An 18,885-nucleotide genomic window follows, 5' to 3' on the forward strand; every position below is an offset into this window, starting at 1 on the left:
AAATTCCAGAATAAACTATATATCCTACCCATAAATATTATTTTATCCAAATAGTAGCATATAGGCACATTTTCTGCATTTTTCCCACTTATTACTGACATATAGCTTTCATTCCATATGAGTACATATAAAGGTTCAAGTTGCTCCACTCTACTTTTAGTAGGTATGTAATATCTATTTTGTATTTCTCGTGATTGTTTGTGTATACGTGGAAGTGAATTAAATAGACAAAATTCCCACTACCATGAAACTAGCAATCTAGTTAGGAGAGACAGTCATCTAATAAATACATAATAACAAATATATAGTATATTTGATAGTAGTAAGTTATATTCAGACAGAAACGGAAAGGTAAAAGGAGTGTTAAGATATGGTGGGGGAGGGAGTGGGTTTATTAGTTTCCACCAAAGAACTACTAAAGGTTTCAGTGAGAAGATGACATTTGGAAGAGGTTCAAAAGGGATGAAGAAGTGAGCTGTGCTGCTTTCGAAAGTCTTGCACCTTGAAGAATGAGAAGCGCAGGTATGAAGTGCTGAAAATGTCCCAGCTGCAGCTAGGAGAGGGGAATAGCTGGGACACAGTGCAGGAGAGGATTCTGGTAGGTCAAGTCTAAGAATATACTTGAACCAGCTCAATTAGCAGTTATTGGCTTTTCCACTGAGAGATAAGAGGAGTAGTGGAGTCTTGAGTAGGTTTACATTAGAAAAATATCCTGATCTTACTTCACATTCACAGGGACACTGTGCATTCTATGTTAAGAAAAGGTAATATAAGGGTGAGGAAAGAAGCAGAGAGAGTAGGTGGAAAGCAACTTTAGAACTCCCAGAAGAGAAATGGTGGTGGCTTGATAGAGTGGTATCAGTAGAGATAGGGATAATTGGTCATTATCTGTATGTATTTTGCAATTAAAACCAACAAGAAGTAATGATGGATGGGATGTGGTAAGTGAGAAGTAAAACAAGAGTCAAGGAAGATCCCACAATTTCCATCCAGAGTAATGGGAAGGAAGGAATTGTGAGGGAGATAAGAAGCTCTATTTAGGGTCTGTGAAGTTTAATATGACTATCAGTTACTCATATAAACTAGGGAAAAATGGTAGTGAAAGCACGAGTGTGGTAAGAAAGAATACATACAAAGTGAATAGAGTAAATCAGCTGTGGTTTGAGGCATAGCAGAAGGAATGAACTAAAAAGAAAAGAGTGATTGGAAAGGAAGATTGGAAAGGAAATGGAGATTATTGGGGTTTACAGTTATTGGTTTGACTAAGTTACTACAGTTACAGTCATCACTGTGATTGCTGGTATTGATTAAGTCATCACTGTGGTTGCTGGTATTTGTGTCAAGTGTAATATCAATGGAGGAGATGAGTCTAAAAACTGGAAGAGAGGCCATTTGAGGAATCATTTTGAAATCAATAAGACATATGAAATAATACAAAATTAAAAATTTAGTTGAATAATACAGCCCTAACTATAGTTTACAATGCAATTGATATAGGGAAAGAATATCGTTGTGTATTGAATTCTAAATGTAGTTAAGAGGGCAAAAATACTGTAGTTTTCAAAGTAGTGTTTTCTGAAAATTAAATGGCTTACTTATTTTTTTTTATTTTTTCCCCTTTCAAGATGTCATTTTCACATTTTAGCATTATGCAAGCACATACTTGTCATTTCTGTCTGAAGAGCAGCAGTTCTGATTTCTTCATGGTAATCAGCCATGATCTTGCAGTAGCTGAGATTTTTTTAAGTTGTTCAAATGAGGCCTTTTGCTTTTACTATGTCCATCAGTTAACACAGCATCCCGCCTTTCAGGACTGCTTCCATCAAAGGGCAGTTTAATAATATCTGTAATATTTTCATTACCCAAACTTTTATGCATCATTCATTTTACTCCTTTTCTTATTATATTTTAAATACTCTAATTAAACTCCTCTGTAGTGATCATTTAAATGCGTCCTATTTATACACGTGCATACACATATGAACACGCACACAAAAGTTGTGCCCACCCACACCACCCTTCTCCAGTTTTAATATGTTCCTTTATGATAAGGATCCTATCCATTTCTATCAAATTATGCAATACAGTTTCCTATTGCAGCTGTGACAAATTAACACATTCTTAGAGGCTTAAAACAACACATATTTATTACCTCACAGTTCTGTAACATAGAAGTCCTGTTTGGCCCATTGGTTCTGCTGGTTTCTCCCCTTAAGGTTGTAAAAGAGGAAAACTGGAACAAAGTGTCAATATCTGCCCACTGGGCTCTTAATAGGAGACTCTGGAAAGAATCTGATTCCATTGACTCCGATTATTGCCAACATCCAGTGCCTTAAAGGGTATTACTGAGATCTCCATTATTTGGCTGGCTGTCGGGGGTGGGGGGAGGTTACCCTCTGCTCTTGGATGCCTTTCTGGTCATTGCATGTGGTCCTCTACACTTGGAATATTTATGAATTCCACATTTGCTGTATTTCTGCTGCCCCAAGTTGGAGAAAGTTCTCTGGCCTCTGATTAGATTGGGCCCACCTGGATAACCCAGAACAAGCTCTCTATTTTTAGATTTATAACCCAAATTACCTCCACAAAGTCCCTCTTGTGATGTAATGTCATATATTTTCAGGTTCCAGGGATTAAGATATGGACATCTTTGGGGACCACACCCTTCAGAACAGCTTTCAGCTTCATCTTTGGTATTTCATGTTTGATTAGCAACTTCTGCACTCTTCACCAACTCCATTGTGAAAGCCGTCGTGATTAGCTTGAATCTAACTAAACTTTGAAATGCCCGCCTTTCTATATATATCTATATCTATCTATCTATCTATCTATCTATCTATCATCTATCTATATATTTCTCTTCCTTTCCAAGTCTTCATGCTATTAACCTCTTCTCTGTCTATTCCTGCACTGCTCACCCTAATAATTTTCATTGGCTATAGGAATTGTGCCTTCTTATAAAACATTTACTCTTCAAAATATACAATGAAGTCCAGAATCCACATTTGCCTATTACCACTTTTTTAAAATATATTTTATATTTTATATTGTCAAATTGGCCTGTTACCCTTTCATGGAGGCAGGACATTTAATCCCATCTTGATTCAGTTAAGAGAAGGTCTACACTTGAAATACTTTCTAGCTATGCACACTATCATCCTTTTAAGTCAGTGATCCTGTAGACATTCTCTGTGCCAAACATTCTCAATACTTTGGGTAACATCATGACTTTTTTTCAATTCTAAACTAAATACATTCACATTTCCTTAACTGCTTTCCAAAGTGTGATTTACAGAAAAGTTGCAGAATGTGGCACCAGATGTGTGGGACCCAGAGAAGGATTATAGACCAAATTGCTCTGCATGTGGGACCTGGGGGCAAACAGCAGATCCCTCCATGCTTTTAAGAAGGCCTCCCACAGAGGTCACTGTGAGGACTACATTAGAAATACACATTAAGAAAACTTTACAACCTGGGGCGCCTGGGTGGCTCAGGCGGTTGAGTGTCTGACTTTGGCTCAGGTCATGATCTTGCACTTCCTGAGTTAGAGCCACGTGTCGGGCTCTGTGCTGACAGCTCGGAGCCTGGAGCCTGCTTCAGATTCTGTGTCTCCCTTTCTCTCTGTCCCTCCCCTGCTCACGCTCTATCTCTGTCTCTTAAAAATATTTGAAAAATTTGAAAAAATTTTTTAAAAAAAGGAAACTTTACAACCTAAAAATTACAGGAGGCTTTTCAATAGTTACATTACCTCTTTACTAGAAATCCTAAACCCAGATTCTATCCAGTTTGACAGACTGAAAATGAGAATAACTATTTTTTCAATTACAGATAACCCATATTTTAAAAAATATTTAGACAACAAAGACAAGTAGTATGAACATGACACAACCATCCTTAATATTTTGATGAGTATACATGTATATAGATATACATGTTTATGCACATGCATGTATATATGAATATATGAATATGTATATACTCATGAATATATGTGTCTATATATGCATATACACACATACATGTATACATAGGTAGGTATATATTTATATTATATATTCAAATGTGCACATACATATACACATAGCATGCATATTTTATTTCCATTTAGCATGATGTATAATTTTTAAAATTAAGAGTTATTGTGGCAATATTCTTTAGCAATACATTCTGAGATAAGTTGCTGTACTTATTGGCTGAAGCCTCATGCCTGCCTGTAACTATTTTGTAGAAATGCACTTTTAGAGGCAATGTATATATTATTTTTAAAAATGTTTTTATTTACTTTTGAGAGAGAAAGAGTGGGAGAGAGGGGAGGAGGGGCAGAGAGAGAGGGAGGCAGAGGCTCTGAAGCAGACTCCACGCTGACAGCAGAGAACCCAGTGCTAGGCTCCGTGTCACAAATGTGAGACCATGACCTGATCCAAAGCTGGACACTTAACTGACTGAGCCATCCGGGTGCCCCTGTACATTTTAAAGCTGTAAATTAATTCCTAACATCTTTTTGATGATCTCACTTTAGGAGTTGAGGAAAGAAGATATTATTTTAGTTTGTTTATTAACTGTGAGACCTCCAACTGGGAAAAGGCAGCATATTTCTAAAAGGACCAAGTGTCATGAGCACAAGAATGTTGAAGTCTTTAGTGTGGTTAAATATTATCTCATCACATTCCTCAATTATAAGTACACCCTTAGTTATAATTAGCAGATCTTCTGAGTAAAGAAACCAATAGTAATCATTCTCCATTTAAAAATAATTTATCTTACATGAAAAAAAATAATCATGAGAGAAAATTTACTAATTACCAAATTCATCCAAAAAGGTAGTAAAAGAATATTAGTGAAAATCCTATCCCTATAAAATTACCACTGCAACAATTTGGTGACTTTAATTTCAGATTCTCTCTCCCTCCCTTCCTCCCTTCCTCCCTTTCTCCATCTCTCTCCCTCCCTCTGTCTCTCTCTTCCTATCAAGTTAGCTTCTGTTGTCACATTTCTATGTCTGTCTCTGACTCTCCTATTTCCCCTCTGTAAGGACCCTTGTGATACCTTAGGCCAGCCATGTAATTCGGAACCTTTCCATCCCCAGATCCTTAACTGAATTATTAATCACTGTTTCAACGTCCTTTTAGCCATATGAGGTAAAATATTCACAGGGTCTGGGGATTAGGCTGTGAGCATATTGAGAGGGCCATCGTTCTCTCTAGCACAGGGTCTGCACAGGAATAATCTGTAAAGATGGCATTTTATGTCATAGTGATCAATCTCTAGAGTCAGATTTCAAATCTTACTGTTACCATTTAATAACTATATTAATTTTGGTTATATAAGGCTATATGAGCTTCAATTTCCACTCTGTTCTCATTTATAAAATTTTGAAAAATAATTTCAGAAACATAGTATAATACCTTAATCACAGCAAACTATCGTTATTATTAACCAGAAGCTGAAGTATTCCTATTTTAGTAACTTGGATTTATAAATATTTAATTTATACCATCTATATGGGTGTGTTATAAAGAAAGAACAATTCTTTCAGAATTCCCCCCCCCCACCAGGTATCAGCCACTAATTATTTGGAGTTAATTTATTAAATGAAATATTTGGCATAGGTGCCCTAAAGAACCTTCACAGGATTCACAGAAAATGAACAAAGGCAAGAAACTGTCTCTCTTATGTTCTCCTTTTTTTAATTTTTAATTTTTGCTATATAATATATTACATATAGGTGATAATGTATTTTCTTCTTTATTCCAGGCCAGGTTTGAGAATAAAAGTGAGGATTATTAGAATTATGCTAAGAAAAGAGATGCAAACCAGGATATTTTGTTACTTTAATTAAATAAAAATAAAATCATATTAAATGATGTCATTCATCCTGTCAATATACAATTTTTAGTGCATATTAATGCACCTGCTGAAAAAACAGAAAAATTCAACTACAGGTTTATCTTGCAATGGCTGTATATTTGAGGGATTTTATGTTTGCCAAGATGTCTAATGTACAGTGTAGCCTTAATTGACAATCCTATGCTTTCCACCACTTTTGTTATTCAAGATATTTCCATGTAACTCTTGTCACTTTTGATCTTGTGTGTCATAATATTCAATCCTGAAATTTATGTTTATTAAGTGAATTAAATAGTAGTGTCTCTATATCCCTATGATATATATTAAATAGGACGCAAAGTTATTGATCTTATCAAGAAATTGAAAAAGCCTATGCATTGTGTATTGTAATAATGGGTATATTTTGAATCTCAAATGGCCATAAGTTTTTTATTCACATTACGGTAGCAGAATCAAAAATACTAAAAATGTCCTAGGTATATGATGTAATGCATAATTTTTTCCAGTGATTTGTGGCAACTCTAATTTATGCACATGTGGACTTTGCCTGGCTTTGTATCAAGATAAAGAAAATGCCTTAGTGTAAATAAATTTGAAGAAAACATACTTTTAACCATTTAAAACACAACAAAAATAGATATTATTTATTGGGCCTCTCTCAAAGACCAACATTTGTCAATTATTCTCTTCTCCAAATTAGTATATATTGGATAAAAATATAACGAAATTTGAGTGTACATATAGAATACAGATATTTTAGATTGTAATTTAAAAATTAAAACTGTAAAAAGTTGGCATTAATCTAAAGATTGTTTTTCTTGAAAATATATGTAGCTGTTATATACTGAGCTGGATTTTTTTGAACAAGATATCAAACTTTAAAAAATATCATAAGGAGTATTTTTTTCTTCTGAAACATAATGGTTCATGTCTCTGACAGGTAGTCTCTGAGCTTTCCAAGGGCTAGAGCTATGCTTTAAGGCTTTTGTTTCCAATAAACAAGCATAATGCTTACATCATAAAGGTTTATACATAATAAATAAATGAATTTTAGGTATCTATAATTATTCTGCTTAAGAAAACCTTAGGCTATGCTGTTTCGGGGACAGTGGTCTAAGCCAGGGATTTTTGATGTGGGCCCAGAGCTCCAGCAAAAACAGTTTTCTGAATTGAATCTAAATGCTCCCTTGGAAAGATGTGAGGATGTAATCTGCTTAGGTTTTGAGGTTCAAATCCACATTTGATAAAGCATTTTGGAAATTTACATGTAAAATCCTCAAATAAATCTGCTATTACATTATCATTCCCAATATAGAAGTCACTTGAAGAAACACATTCATTTCCATGATTTCTCCTATAAATCCAAAGATTGCAGTTATACATCAAGATTTTTATCCTTTGTGAACACTATCTACGAGGCAAATTCATTTTTATTTAAAAGACAAATCAATAAAATAGTTAAAAACTAGATGACATTTAATTAACAATAATTCCAATTTATAGATGCTGTATAATAAATATGACAGATCACCTGTTTTTTAAAATCTTAATTCTATTTTTAAGAGATGCTACTAAACACATCCTTGGTTTATCATTTTCCTTCATCATCTCTCCCTTTGCTTTAATATGTCTAACAGTCTCTCCAACATAAACATTGGAGAAACACATGTAATTTTTTTTATCTTGTGTTAGTGTTTTGTTACCTGTTATCTCCCTTGATTGACATCTTTGACTTTTTCTCTTACACCAATATACCGGTTATGGTTGCCTCTAACTCAAAATACATCCAGATCCTTCCAGTTCTCATTTCTTTCACTGCTAGTACTATGGCTCAAGCCAACAACATCCCTAGTTTATACTACTTCCAAAGCCTTCTCACTGGTTCCCTTCCTTTTGCACTTCTCCCTATAGTTAGCTCTCTACAAAGCGGCCAGGGTGATTGTTTTAAAACATCACATGGTAATATATATGTATCTGCCAAAACCATACAATGGCTACTTAGCTCACTTAAAGTAGAACCAGAAGTCTTACCATTCCCCTAGAATCATTACGTGATTTAGCCCCACCCTATTTTTTGGAATGCTCTTCACTAATCCCGATTTATGATGACTAATCTGCTCTCTACTTCTCTTGGCAGCAGATCTAGGTCTTGATCTCCTAACGACCACCCAATAAAGGTCATTATACAGGCATGAGAGCATCACATTCTCCATAAAGTGGGAGACACAATGTTGGGTACAAAATCTTCTCCATTGGTCTCTTGTGCAGTGGGTGTGACCGCATGACCTCCATTGTAATGTGTCTTACCTCCTGTCAGAGTCCCTAAGAGTGTCTAGGAATACTTCTCCAATTCTGGGAGATGCAGGAGAGAAACATCAAAGGAAAAGACTTCAAAAGGGAAGGACTGGAGAAGGTGAAAGGCCTTTAGGACTTGTTTACACAGCTGAATGAGGCTGCTGTTTCCTAAGGAATGCCTAGAGCCATTAACATTGCCCAGGGCTGGATCTTCCTTCACACTGGACCCTTCTTAGTGTTATAGAAACCAATTAACTTGAAATTCAACCTTGAAAAGCTAAACCATTACATTGATTAACACAATTGCTTAGCTGACTTTATGCACATAGTCGTTAGCAATTATCCTAATGAAAAGAAGCTTCATTCTGGAGTCCCGGGCCTCATTCCCACTGGAGTATGAGGACCTTCACTTAACTGCACTTTGTTTGTGGACTCATGTTTTCAACTCTGGACATACTCCCTGCAACACTTTTTCTCTTCTTATAGTTGGCATGAAGGACAACAAGGAGCACTGATCTCACATTAAGAATTATTATGTAAGTATGAGATGACCTCTTACTGTGTTGGAGATAAATTTGTTTCTACAAATTTGACCATCCTTTTGTTTTCCTTCGCCTGTTACTTATTTATCATTTCTATTTTCATCCTTAATTTGTTAATTTGGTTAAGTTTTCTTATCAATAGCATAGTAGTATTCTTTTTAATATAGTCTGAGAGTCTGAGAGTATCTTTTAGAGGGTGATCTTATTTATTTCAACTTTTCACAATAATTGTTACAGTTAATAATTTAAACTTATTTACCATTGGATGTACACTGTATTTCTTATGTATTCTCCTTACTTACCTTTTTTATATATTTTTAGTTTCTTCAATTTCGTATTCATTAGGGTATTTTTAAATGTGTAATGTCTACCTATTTTCCATAGCACTATTGTTACCTTTCTCTATATTGAAGGGTAGCAGAAGGTCTCACCCCAAAATATGACTATAGGAATTCAGAACATGCCACTTCAAAATATACCACTTTAATAGATTGATTATTTTGAGTTCTAGGTCTTGACCAACAGAAAATGCAATGAGAACCTTTCTCTAAATTCCTCTTATCTGCCTAAAGACAGGTCCCACAAAAGGAACTCAATTGTCATAAATACCCTCCCAGGACTTTCAGCAACCAGGGAAGGACGACTCCACATAGAAGAGCAATCTAGAAGTTTATATACCACATCTAGATAATCTTTTCCACAAGCTATCATGTCTTCTAGCTATTCTACTAAGGGCCCATTCTTCTTTCATAAAAATTACTTACTCTCCCCCCAAAAGGCCTACATCTGCTCTCCCTTTTATTATTAGAATGGTATTTAAGCCTGAATTCTAATGCATGTCAGGGAGTCACTCATTTTCCTCTGTGTATCTCTCACATATACATGAGGAGTACATGTTAACAATCTCATCTGTTTTTCTCTTGCTAATCAGTCCTTTATTACAGAGTGCTTAGCCAAGACTCAGAAGGGTAGAGGGAAAATTATTTTTCCTCCCTTTCAATATGGACGCATAATTTTCTACTAATATCTGAAATGAAAATATTATTTTAAAGATGCACTGTTTCTTCCTCTGCCCTGTCCTTTATCTTGTTTGGAATGAGAGTCATTTAAAATGTGGCCATTGTATCTGGAATACACGTACTTCTCTACTTCTTCTTTCCATCAAGGAGACATTAGAATTACTTTACCTATAACAAGCTCTGCCTCCAAGCTTTAGGTTTTGCTGAGAAGATTTATTATTTCTAGGTCTAGACCATGGCTGGGAATTTTTTTTTTTTCTGTAAAGGGCCAAAGAGTAAATATTTCTGGGTTTGAGGAGTATACTGTTTCTGTCACCACTATGCACATCTGTTGCAGTAGATGTGAAAACAGCCACGGATAATACACAAATGAAGGGGCATGGCTTAGTCTCAATAGAAGGTTACTGATAAAAACAGGAAGTGCACAGGATTGGTTTGCTGACTCCTGGTCGAGATTAGTAATAGAATTTTTCCAACAGTGTATCTCTTCATTCTCAAGACTTCTTATCATTTAATCACACATTCCCCCTCTCTCTGCTTCCATCCGAATTTATCATGAGCATCTTCCCAGTCACTGTTTCTGCATTCTCCTTCCCAAAGTTTCAATCCTGGAATGTTTATATGGTTTCAATCATACCACAAATATTTTCCTCAGTTAAGATAAGGTGTAGGGGCACCTGGGTGGCTCAGCTGGTTAAGCGTACAGCTTCGGCTCAGGTCATGATCTCGCGGTTTGTGAGTTCTAGCCCCTTGTCGGGTTCTGCCCTGACAGCTGGGAGATGGGAGCCTGCTTCAGATTCTGTGTTTCCCCCTCTCTCTGCACCACCCACCGTGCTCTGACTCTCCCTCTCTCTCTCTCTCTCAAAAATAAATAAACATTTAAAAAAAGAATAGCTATTCTCAACTAAATAAGTAAATTAATAAATAAAAGATAAGGTGTAATATGTCACTGGATTTTTTTGGATTATGAAAATACTTTTACTTTTTCTCATTTGTAAATTGAATTATAGATCGCTATAGAATGATTGATTTGGGATTCTTTTCTCTCCAGATTTCTTCTCCATGACTTTTATCTTTCACTCAGTGGTCTCAGTGGTCCAATGCCAGTCTGTTTTTTTCCCCTCACAGGTAACTTTTTTCTTGATGCTGATTTGTAAGAAATTTCTCTTTAACCTTAGAATTCAAGATTTTTATCAACATATGTCTTTTTTGATGAATCATGTATGAAACTAGATAATCCTTTCAACATAGATCAGGTTTTCACAATGGGAAATTATTTTCTGTCATTCATGACATCATTACCTCTTTATTGTATTTAATTTGTCTCTTTTAAGAATATCACTCACAATATGGGTCCACAGTGTTTATCCCCTAGTTTTCTTATCTTTTCAGCATGATCTCCCAATTAGGAGTTTTACTCAGTGCTTCAAGATTCTTTTCCCATTTGATTTTTACAGGCACCAAAAAGCCTCAATTTATGTACTTATTGGAACAAATATATTTTTAACATATTATTTCCAGGTTTTATGATTCACTTGGATGTTCTTATATATTTTATTATTTTTTTATTTATTTTATTTTATTTTATTTATTTTTATTTTTTAACTGACCCAGGTGCCCTTATATGTTTTATTATTATTATTGATTATTATTATTTCTTGTTCAAAATGTCATCAGTGTCTTCTATAGGTTCTTATTGGAAGTGAACTGTTTCCTGAGTCCTGTCTGTCTTTCCATTCTGTTGTGGCTGAACAACATTATGCAAGTTAGGAAAGCATAACTTAGCCCTTCGAAGTCTGCCTGTCAAGAGGAGTGGGTTCCAACTGTGCACCTACATTCTAAAAGCTCGGAGTTTTCTCATACACAAATATACTTCTGAAGGGATGCAAATTTTCATTACCTTGATGGTAGTAATAGTTTCATCATGTATATCTATGTCAAGACTTTAAATTGTACTCTTGAGACATGTGTCATTTGTATTATACATAAAATAAGAGTTTTTAGAAAAATAAGGAGTATTTTTTTCTTCAAAAATTATAGTTACAGCATCTGTTATACAAATAGTAAATGGTGGAGATGCCAGTAATGACTAGGAGACCTATCCTGGCAGTGCTGAGGCTTACATATGGCCCGGAGTGTTGCTCAACAACAGTGAAGTCCGCACTCAACTGTTTACGCTGGCCGTCTATACTCAGAATACCAACACAGGAAATTTCTTTAGCAGGTAACCAGGTGACAGATGTATGAAATGAAGTGTGCCCTGAAGTGTGTGTGTGTGTGTGTGTGTGTGTGTGTGTGTGTGTGTGTGTTTAGTCCAGTTTATGTGAAGGTACCCAGAGCATTTGAGAATCCCCTGTTACTCTTATCTTTGTGAGACAGCATTTACCATTTTATCTCCATGACCAAGAATCTCTGGTCTCAGATCCTGCACAGACACACCCCTGCCTCTTTCACCTCCCTAATACCTCTCCCTGCCTCCCCATCATATTAGTCAAGGTCTTAGGGAGAGGATTTTCTGGTTAACATTTTGATTAATTAAATTTATTTTTGTCTCTTCCTCAAGGTCATGCAAACTTTTGCAAATATTAATTAGCTGACTTGTATTTTCAACTCCCATACTAGAATGATTTGCATATGCAAGTAGACAAGCACTCCCATCTTTAAAATAGGAATAGTAGTGCCCGCCTTATCAGTTCTCAAAAATTGTTATATAAAACAAAAATGAGATTTAAAAGGATAGTGATTTTAAAACTGTAAAATAAGATTTAAACCCTTTCAGGCATTTATTTTATTTTATTAAAGTTTATTAATTTCAAGGCAAAGGGAAAAAGAGCAAGTGGGGGAGGGGCAGAGAGAGATGGAGAGAGAGAATTGCAAGCAGGCAAGGCCTGTCAGTGTGGAGCCTGACACAAGGGCTTGATGTCACAAATCATGAGATCATGACCTGAACTGAAAGGAAGAGTCAGATGTTTGACTGAGGCACCCAGGAGCTCCACAAACAGGAATTTATATAGATGTTGCAAATTGTTGATGTACTAGGCAATATGAGGCTAGATTATAAAACACAAGACTATGATCTGCATTTTGTTTGTACTAATTTATTGGCATGGAATATGCTTTTCTCAGAACAAATGAAACTTCTAAATAGAATGTCTTGAATAACTGAAGATATTAAAGATACTATTAAGGGAATGCCATATAATATATAAAAACTGCATTTAAAATGGTATTTGAAAAGAAGAATAAAGAAAAATTTTGGAGGGTCAGGAATACTTTTTAAAATCTTGCTAATGCTTTTTTAATCTTTTCAAGTCAGGAGAACAGCACATGTAGTTTTAAATTACATTCATTTTCCTGAAACAGGTAATCCCTATCATCTTAACTCTCTCTTGCCTGTCAAGACATGTCACACTGCTTTTTAACAGTAAAGCAAAGAGATCTGTCCATAGCTATCAATTTTTATTCCATAAGTATTCACAAAGAAAAATATATTTTTCTAAGAACTCACAGATTAGTCCTGAATCGAATTGCCATTTCCTACAAGCCCTATGAAATTTTATGGCTTTAAAAAATGAAACAATTTCAACCACTAGGAAGAAAATCATGTATCTATCTGAATCTTCTAAGGTGAAAATACATCATCTCTGTAAAGAGTTTGTTATCCTTTTCACAGAAAAAGAAACTTTTCGTGTTAAGATGATGATGAAAACACAGGGCTGGTACACCTGCAAGAGATCAGAGGCAGAAAATACTTTTATTTTTATTTCTATGTTCTGAGATAAAGAATATAGTTTCAATCTGATGATTTCTTTCACATATTAGAGACAACCATGTTACTGTCTTCATCCTTTTTTTATTGTCCCTAAAATGTTTAAATGAGCCAAAATGTTAGCCAGATTAAGAAAAATAAAATGTACTTTCAGTTACCTAAAAGAGAGAATGTTGGTATGAAACAGAATGTTGTAAGATTCCAAATGGAAACTCTCTTCAAAGTGCCTGCTGTGTGAATACCTATTACATTTTATCCAACATGGTTCCATTGAACCATGAATTTTATAGAAAATATATCTATACATCTGTATCTACCCATCTATGTCTGTATGCTTATCTATCTATCTATCTATCTATCTATCTATCTAATCTATCATCTATCTATCCAAATAACATTTCAATAATTTTCATGATTTTGCTTTTCATTTTTAATTTATTTCTTTGTACAGATTCTCTTTTATTTTCAGAAAAAAATTATGATATCTATATAATGTACTTTTGGAAACATAACTCTATTTTAAAATCTTTATATTTTTAATGTTATTTATTTTTGAAAGAGAGAGAGAGAGAGCACATGTGCACACGAGCAGAGGAGGTGCAGAGAGAGAGAATCCCAGGCAGGCTCTTCGCTGTAAGCACAGAGCCCCATGCCATGAGATCATGACTTGAGCCAAAATCAGGAATAGGAGGCTTAACTGACTTGAGCCACACAGTACTCCACATTTTATTTTTTATTTTTTTAATGTTTTATTTATTTTTAAGACAGAGAGACAGAGCATGAGTGGGGAGGGGCAGAGACAGAGGGAGACACAGAATCTGAAGCAGGCTCCAGGCTCTGAGCTGTCAGCACAGAGCCCGATGCGGGGCTCAAACTCACGAACTGTGAGATCATGACCTGAGCTGAAGTTGGACGCTTAGCCAACTGAGCCACCCAGGTGCCCCAAGTACTCCTCATTTTAAAACATTTAAATTGTATTCTAGTATTTTGATTCCTACAGAACTAGATTGATTTTTCATGTCCTTCAGAATTTTTCTCTAATTCTTTCAAATGTTTGTGGGAATTGAGACTCTAAATCCCTAAGGATCAGTTTGAAAGAAGTGATGTCATGAGATAATAAAAGAGTCTCCGGGAGATACTTAAAGACGGAATTAATGTGAACTGTATATAAACTGCTGTCGCCAATGAACTTGCCTCCTGGCTATGAATTTTCATACATATCATGTTCCCTGCAAACTTGTGAATTGTCACTCAACTAAATATACACATACATGTGTATATGTGTATGTATGTGTATGTGCACATGCCATACATATGTGGATGTACACATGCATATCCATAATGGCAATAAAAGAAGGTTTTATGCATATTTAAAGATTTTTAAAAAGCATTGTTAAACATTTTATCTTGAATGTCTTGAAGCATGTCAAAACCATAATGGGATTTTCTGTGGAACAGCCTCCAGAATAGGGTATAGTGGCAAGGGAAGCTTCACTACATATATCCTAACACTACTTCGGTATGTGCAATAAAATCTGTGTATCTTTACTATAAAGACATGTTGCCTCCACTCGATGTTGTCCCTCTCAGAAGTTTCAACATTTCTTTACTGACAAGGTACAGAAAAAGGGGAGCTGAAGAGTCACTTTTAATGTACTGCGATCTTGAGAAGATGCTTCGTGCTTACAAATTCCAGGGGCAGAGTTTGGTGAGGCAACACAGACGTCTTATACAAAAGTTTTTCCCTACACCAAAACAAAAACTAAAAATAAAATTGTCTGTGAACCCAATGTTTTAGGTACCTTGTGTGGTTCTCATTCTTTATACTACAGAGGCACATAAATAAAGTTTACACTAGATTAAATCTCACCTTAGAAGTGCCCGGAATCTTATTTAGCACTAGGGCCATGGAATAAGTTTGGTACACCCCAATTACAAGGGAGACTACTCTATCTTTGTCTCTAATCTGGGGCTTGCGATAATGTCTCATGAAAACCCTTTTCTAAAACAACTTTTATTTCTTGTTTATATGTTCCCTAGGTTGAGAGTTAGTAAACTTCCATTTAACAAACAAACAAAAATACGGTCATTGGCAGGCATTAAAACACACCATGGCGAAATATCATGGAACTTGGTGAGTTCGATGACCTGCCATTCAGTTTTCCTGTCTTCCCGGTATTGATTTTTTTGTTTTGTTCTATTTTGTTTTCATTTTTCATTGGTGTTTTTTAAACTTAATATTAGGGGGCTTGTGCATTACATCCCACGGGTTTCTTTTTTCCCCTATTGAATAGGAACTACTGGTATTTTTCCCCACACATTTACAACTAATGCTGTAATTTGCATATTTTTCATCTTTTTGTTTACAGATAAATACTAGCTAACCCTTTTGATTATTATTAATATTAACCCATTAAATATGTATCCATCTGTATTGCTTTAGAAGGGAGTGGTACTCAGGGTGCTCTTGGTGGCGCTAACTGCTGCCTCTTCACCATCACAGGATCCTGTCTGTGCAGGATGGTGCTGGCTCTGTGAATGGCAGCCAAGCGCAGATCTGGGCAGTAGTTGTTCTTGCAGATCACGTGCTTGATGCGGCTGAAAGGGGCGAAGGCATTCTCGTGGTTGGTGGTCCGCACATAGCAGGTGATAGGTTTCGCTGGCCGGATCACTTCTTCATGACCACTGCTACATCTTTACCTTGGGCCCATTGCTCCATGCCCACAGTCTTCCTGGGAATCGGCTCGTTTTAGCGGAAGAGGTTGCGAGCCTTCAGGTTTTGGGGTGTGGTGCTTATATGTCTGCTTGTTCCTCTTGACTAGAAAGCTGGGGCTGTTCTGCATTGATGCGCAGACTTTTTAAGTAAGAGGCAAAATAGAACTTGAGCGGTAAGTAATCTTCAAAATCATCTAATCCCTGTTTTACATATTCTATTTCATGGTGCCCTAAAGCTAGGGTATTTTAGATGTAAGAGTTCCACTAAAGGTAGTTATTGAGGAAAGGATTTTGGCATTTCGGTAGCTTAAAACGTCTGAGTAAACCATTTGATATCTTCTGATTTTCTTATTGTACCATTAAGAAACTTGAAGACTCCTGAGTTTTGTAAATCATTGGTCGCTGTCTCATTTATAGCCACTTGCTAGCAGAAGTTTTTGTCACAAAAAATAATAAAAGAACAGTTACTAATATTCTTATGTAGAGTAAATTGAATATTGACATATCGTCTGGTTCCTAGCAAGCAGATATATTTAATTTTTTGAAGAAATGAACATTTTATTTCAATTTCACTTTTATGTGTATATAACCAAGCATTTATGTGCCTAATTGTTGCTAAAAGCCAAAATATAAATTCACTGAAGCAAACACATTTTTCACTTTTACTATTTGGAATCAAATTGAAAATTTCTTGGCGCATCAATAAATATACATTATATGCAGGCCAATATTCAGAATTTCCACAATAGCAACTAGGAGGTAGTCCTTAAATGTGTACAATGTAAACTGTCCATTTGCAATAAAATAATGTTAGTCTTATAAATGAAGGATAATGTCAAGACCTGAACCAGTAGCAAGAATTAGGAAGAATTGTATAAATGTAACTGCGATTTCTTGCTGTCTACTTTTCTAATTGTCAAACACATATTCTATTTATTGTGGACATCCATTTAACCATACCTCATCTTTTTTTTTTTTTAGATTTTTGAGTCATGAGTATGTGAGTTTGTGTGTGTACCATAATTGCTACAAAAGAAGCTACCAAGCATAATTTAAAAGATTTTGTATGAAGCACTTTTAAACATAGTTCAAAAAATATTTGGCTGTCATGACTGGTTATTACAACACAAATCATGTGTTGGCCTATAGCTGTTGAAATCCCTAGCTGCTGAATGTCCTAGAAATTAAATTATATTTTTCTTTTTCTGCACTCTACAGAATTTGAGTCTGATCTCTGAGGTTAAATCACTTTTTTGACCTCAAAGATCTTTCAAGAAGTATTCATAAGAAGCTGTCTCTGGAGCCTTCCACTTTAAGGTAACAAATGATCTTTACTGTGTAGCTAGTGGGGTAAAAAAAAAGGCAAGAAAAAGTTTCTCTAATAGAATTTAAGCTCACATGAATTAGATTCCTTTTACCAAATGTTTGTCTTTTATTCATTTTATTTATAACAATTGCATAATTTCTTAGCAAAATAAAATAATAGTAGTCCATACACTTTAATACCTCGGAAAGATATGGGATTACACTTGAAGTAGTAACCTTAGCTGGTAGGAGAAATAAATATCTCTTCCCTGCTTTCATAAAAAGAGGTTTCGCTTCAACACCCATGAGCTTGATTTCAAACAGTTACTTCTCTGGACAAAGATGATCTGAGTCCTCTGTTAACTGTTAACATGTCTTAATTAGTTACAACTAGTTTTTTGCAAGTTCTGCATGTAGGCAAATTTGTCTGTCTTTTTCTTCTCTATATACATGTGGTAAGTGATAATCTTGGTAAAAAGATCTATTCTGCAAATTTAATTTTTCCCTCTAATTTTCCAAAGATGTAGACTGGAAGTGTGATTATATTTTTTCTATCACACTAGATAATTTTAAACCTAAGTTTAATAAGTAATATAGGTGATATTAGGGTTTACTATTATTTTTTTTGTATTTTTAACTAATTCTATATTTGATTAGGGAAGTGGTCTGCTTCTTCTTCACTGGGTCCAATCACAGACATTTATCATCATAATAATGAAATATTTACTTATTATTCATAAGCTTTATGGTAAAGTTTAAATGTTTTTGGTTTTGTTTTTTTAGAGAGAGAGCCAGTGTGAGTAGGGTGAGGCAGAGGGAGAGGGAGAGAGTCTTAAGCAGGCTCCATGCCCAGCACAGAGCTGGACATGGGGCTCAATCTACCATGAGATCTTGACCTGAGCAAAAAGCAAGAGTCAGACATTTAACCGGGGCTCCTGGGTGGCTCAGTCAGTTAGGTGTCCAACTTTGGCTCAGGTCATGATCTCACGGTGCGTGGGTTTGAGCCGTGCATCAGGCTCTGTGCTGACAGCTCAGAGCCTGGAGCCTGCTTTGGATTCTGTCTCTCTCTCTCTCTCTCTCTCTCTCTCAAAAATACATAAACATTAAAAAAAATTTTTTTTAAAGAGTCAGACATTTAACCAGCTGAGCCACCCAGGTGTCTGTATGGTCAGTTTTAAATTACATAAACCTATTCTCATTTACTCTTAAAAACACTGGGTAAAACGTTTGCTGAACTTTTCTTTTTTTTTTTTTTTTTGGTTTATTTTTGAGAGAGAGAGAGAGAGAGAGAGAGAGAGCATGAGCAGGGGAGGGGCAGAGAGAGAGGGAGACACAGAATCCGAAGCAGGCTCCAGGCTCTGGCAGCACAGAGCCTGACGCGGGGCTCGAACTC

The 18,885-nt window shown here is 35.6% G+C and overlaps 1 protein-coding gene across 1 annotated transcript; it reads right to left on the reverse strand.

Annotated features, from left to right (window-relative positions):
• Positions 1–15,928: 15,928 nt before the first annotated feature.
• LOC107181190 (60S ribosomal protein L28-like) lies at positions 15,929–16,315 on the reverse strand. The gene is made up of 2 exons (XM_015544822.1): positions 16,173–16,315; positions 15,929–16,070 (listed from the first exon to the last, which is right to left on the reverse strand). The coding sequence occupies exons 1-2, from the start codon at positions 16,313–16,315 to the stop codon at positions 15,929–15,931; spliced, it is 285 nt and encodes a 94-aa protein (XP_015400308.1).
• Positions 16,316–18,885: the final 2,570 nt, after the last annotated feature.

This window comes from Panthera tigris, chromosome A1 (assembly GCF_018350195.1).
Source record: "Panthera tigris isolate Pti1 chromosome A1, P.tigris_Pti1_mat1.1, whole genome shotgun sequence".
NCBI classification, from domain to species: domain Eukaryota; kingdom Metazoa; phylum Chordata; class Mammalia; order Carnivora; family Felidae; genus Panthera; species Panthera tigris.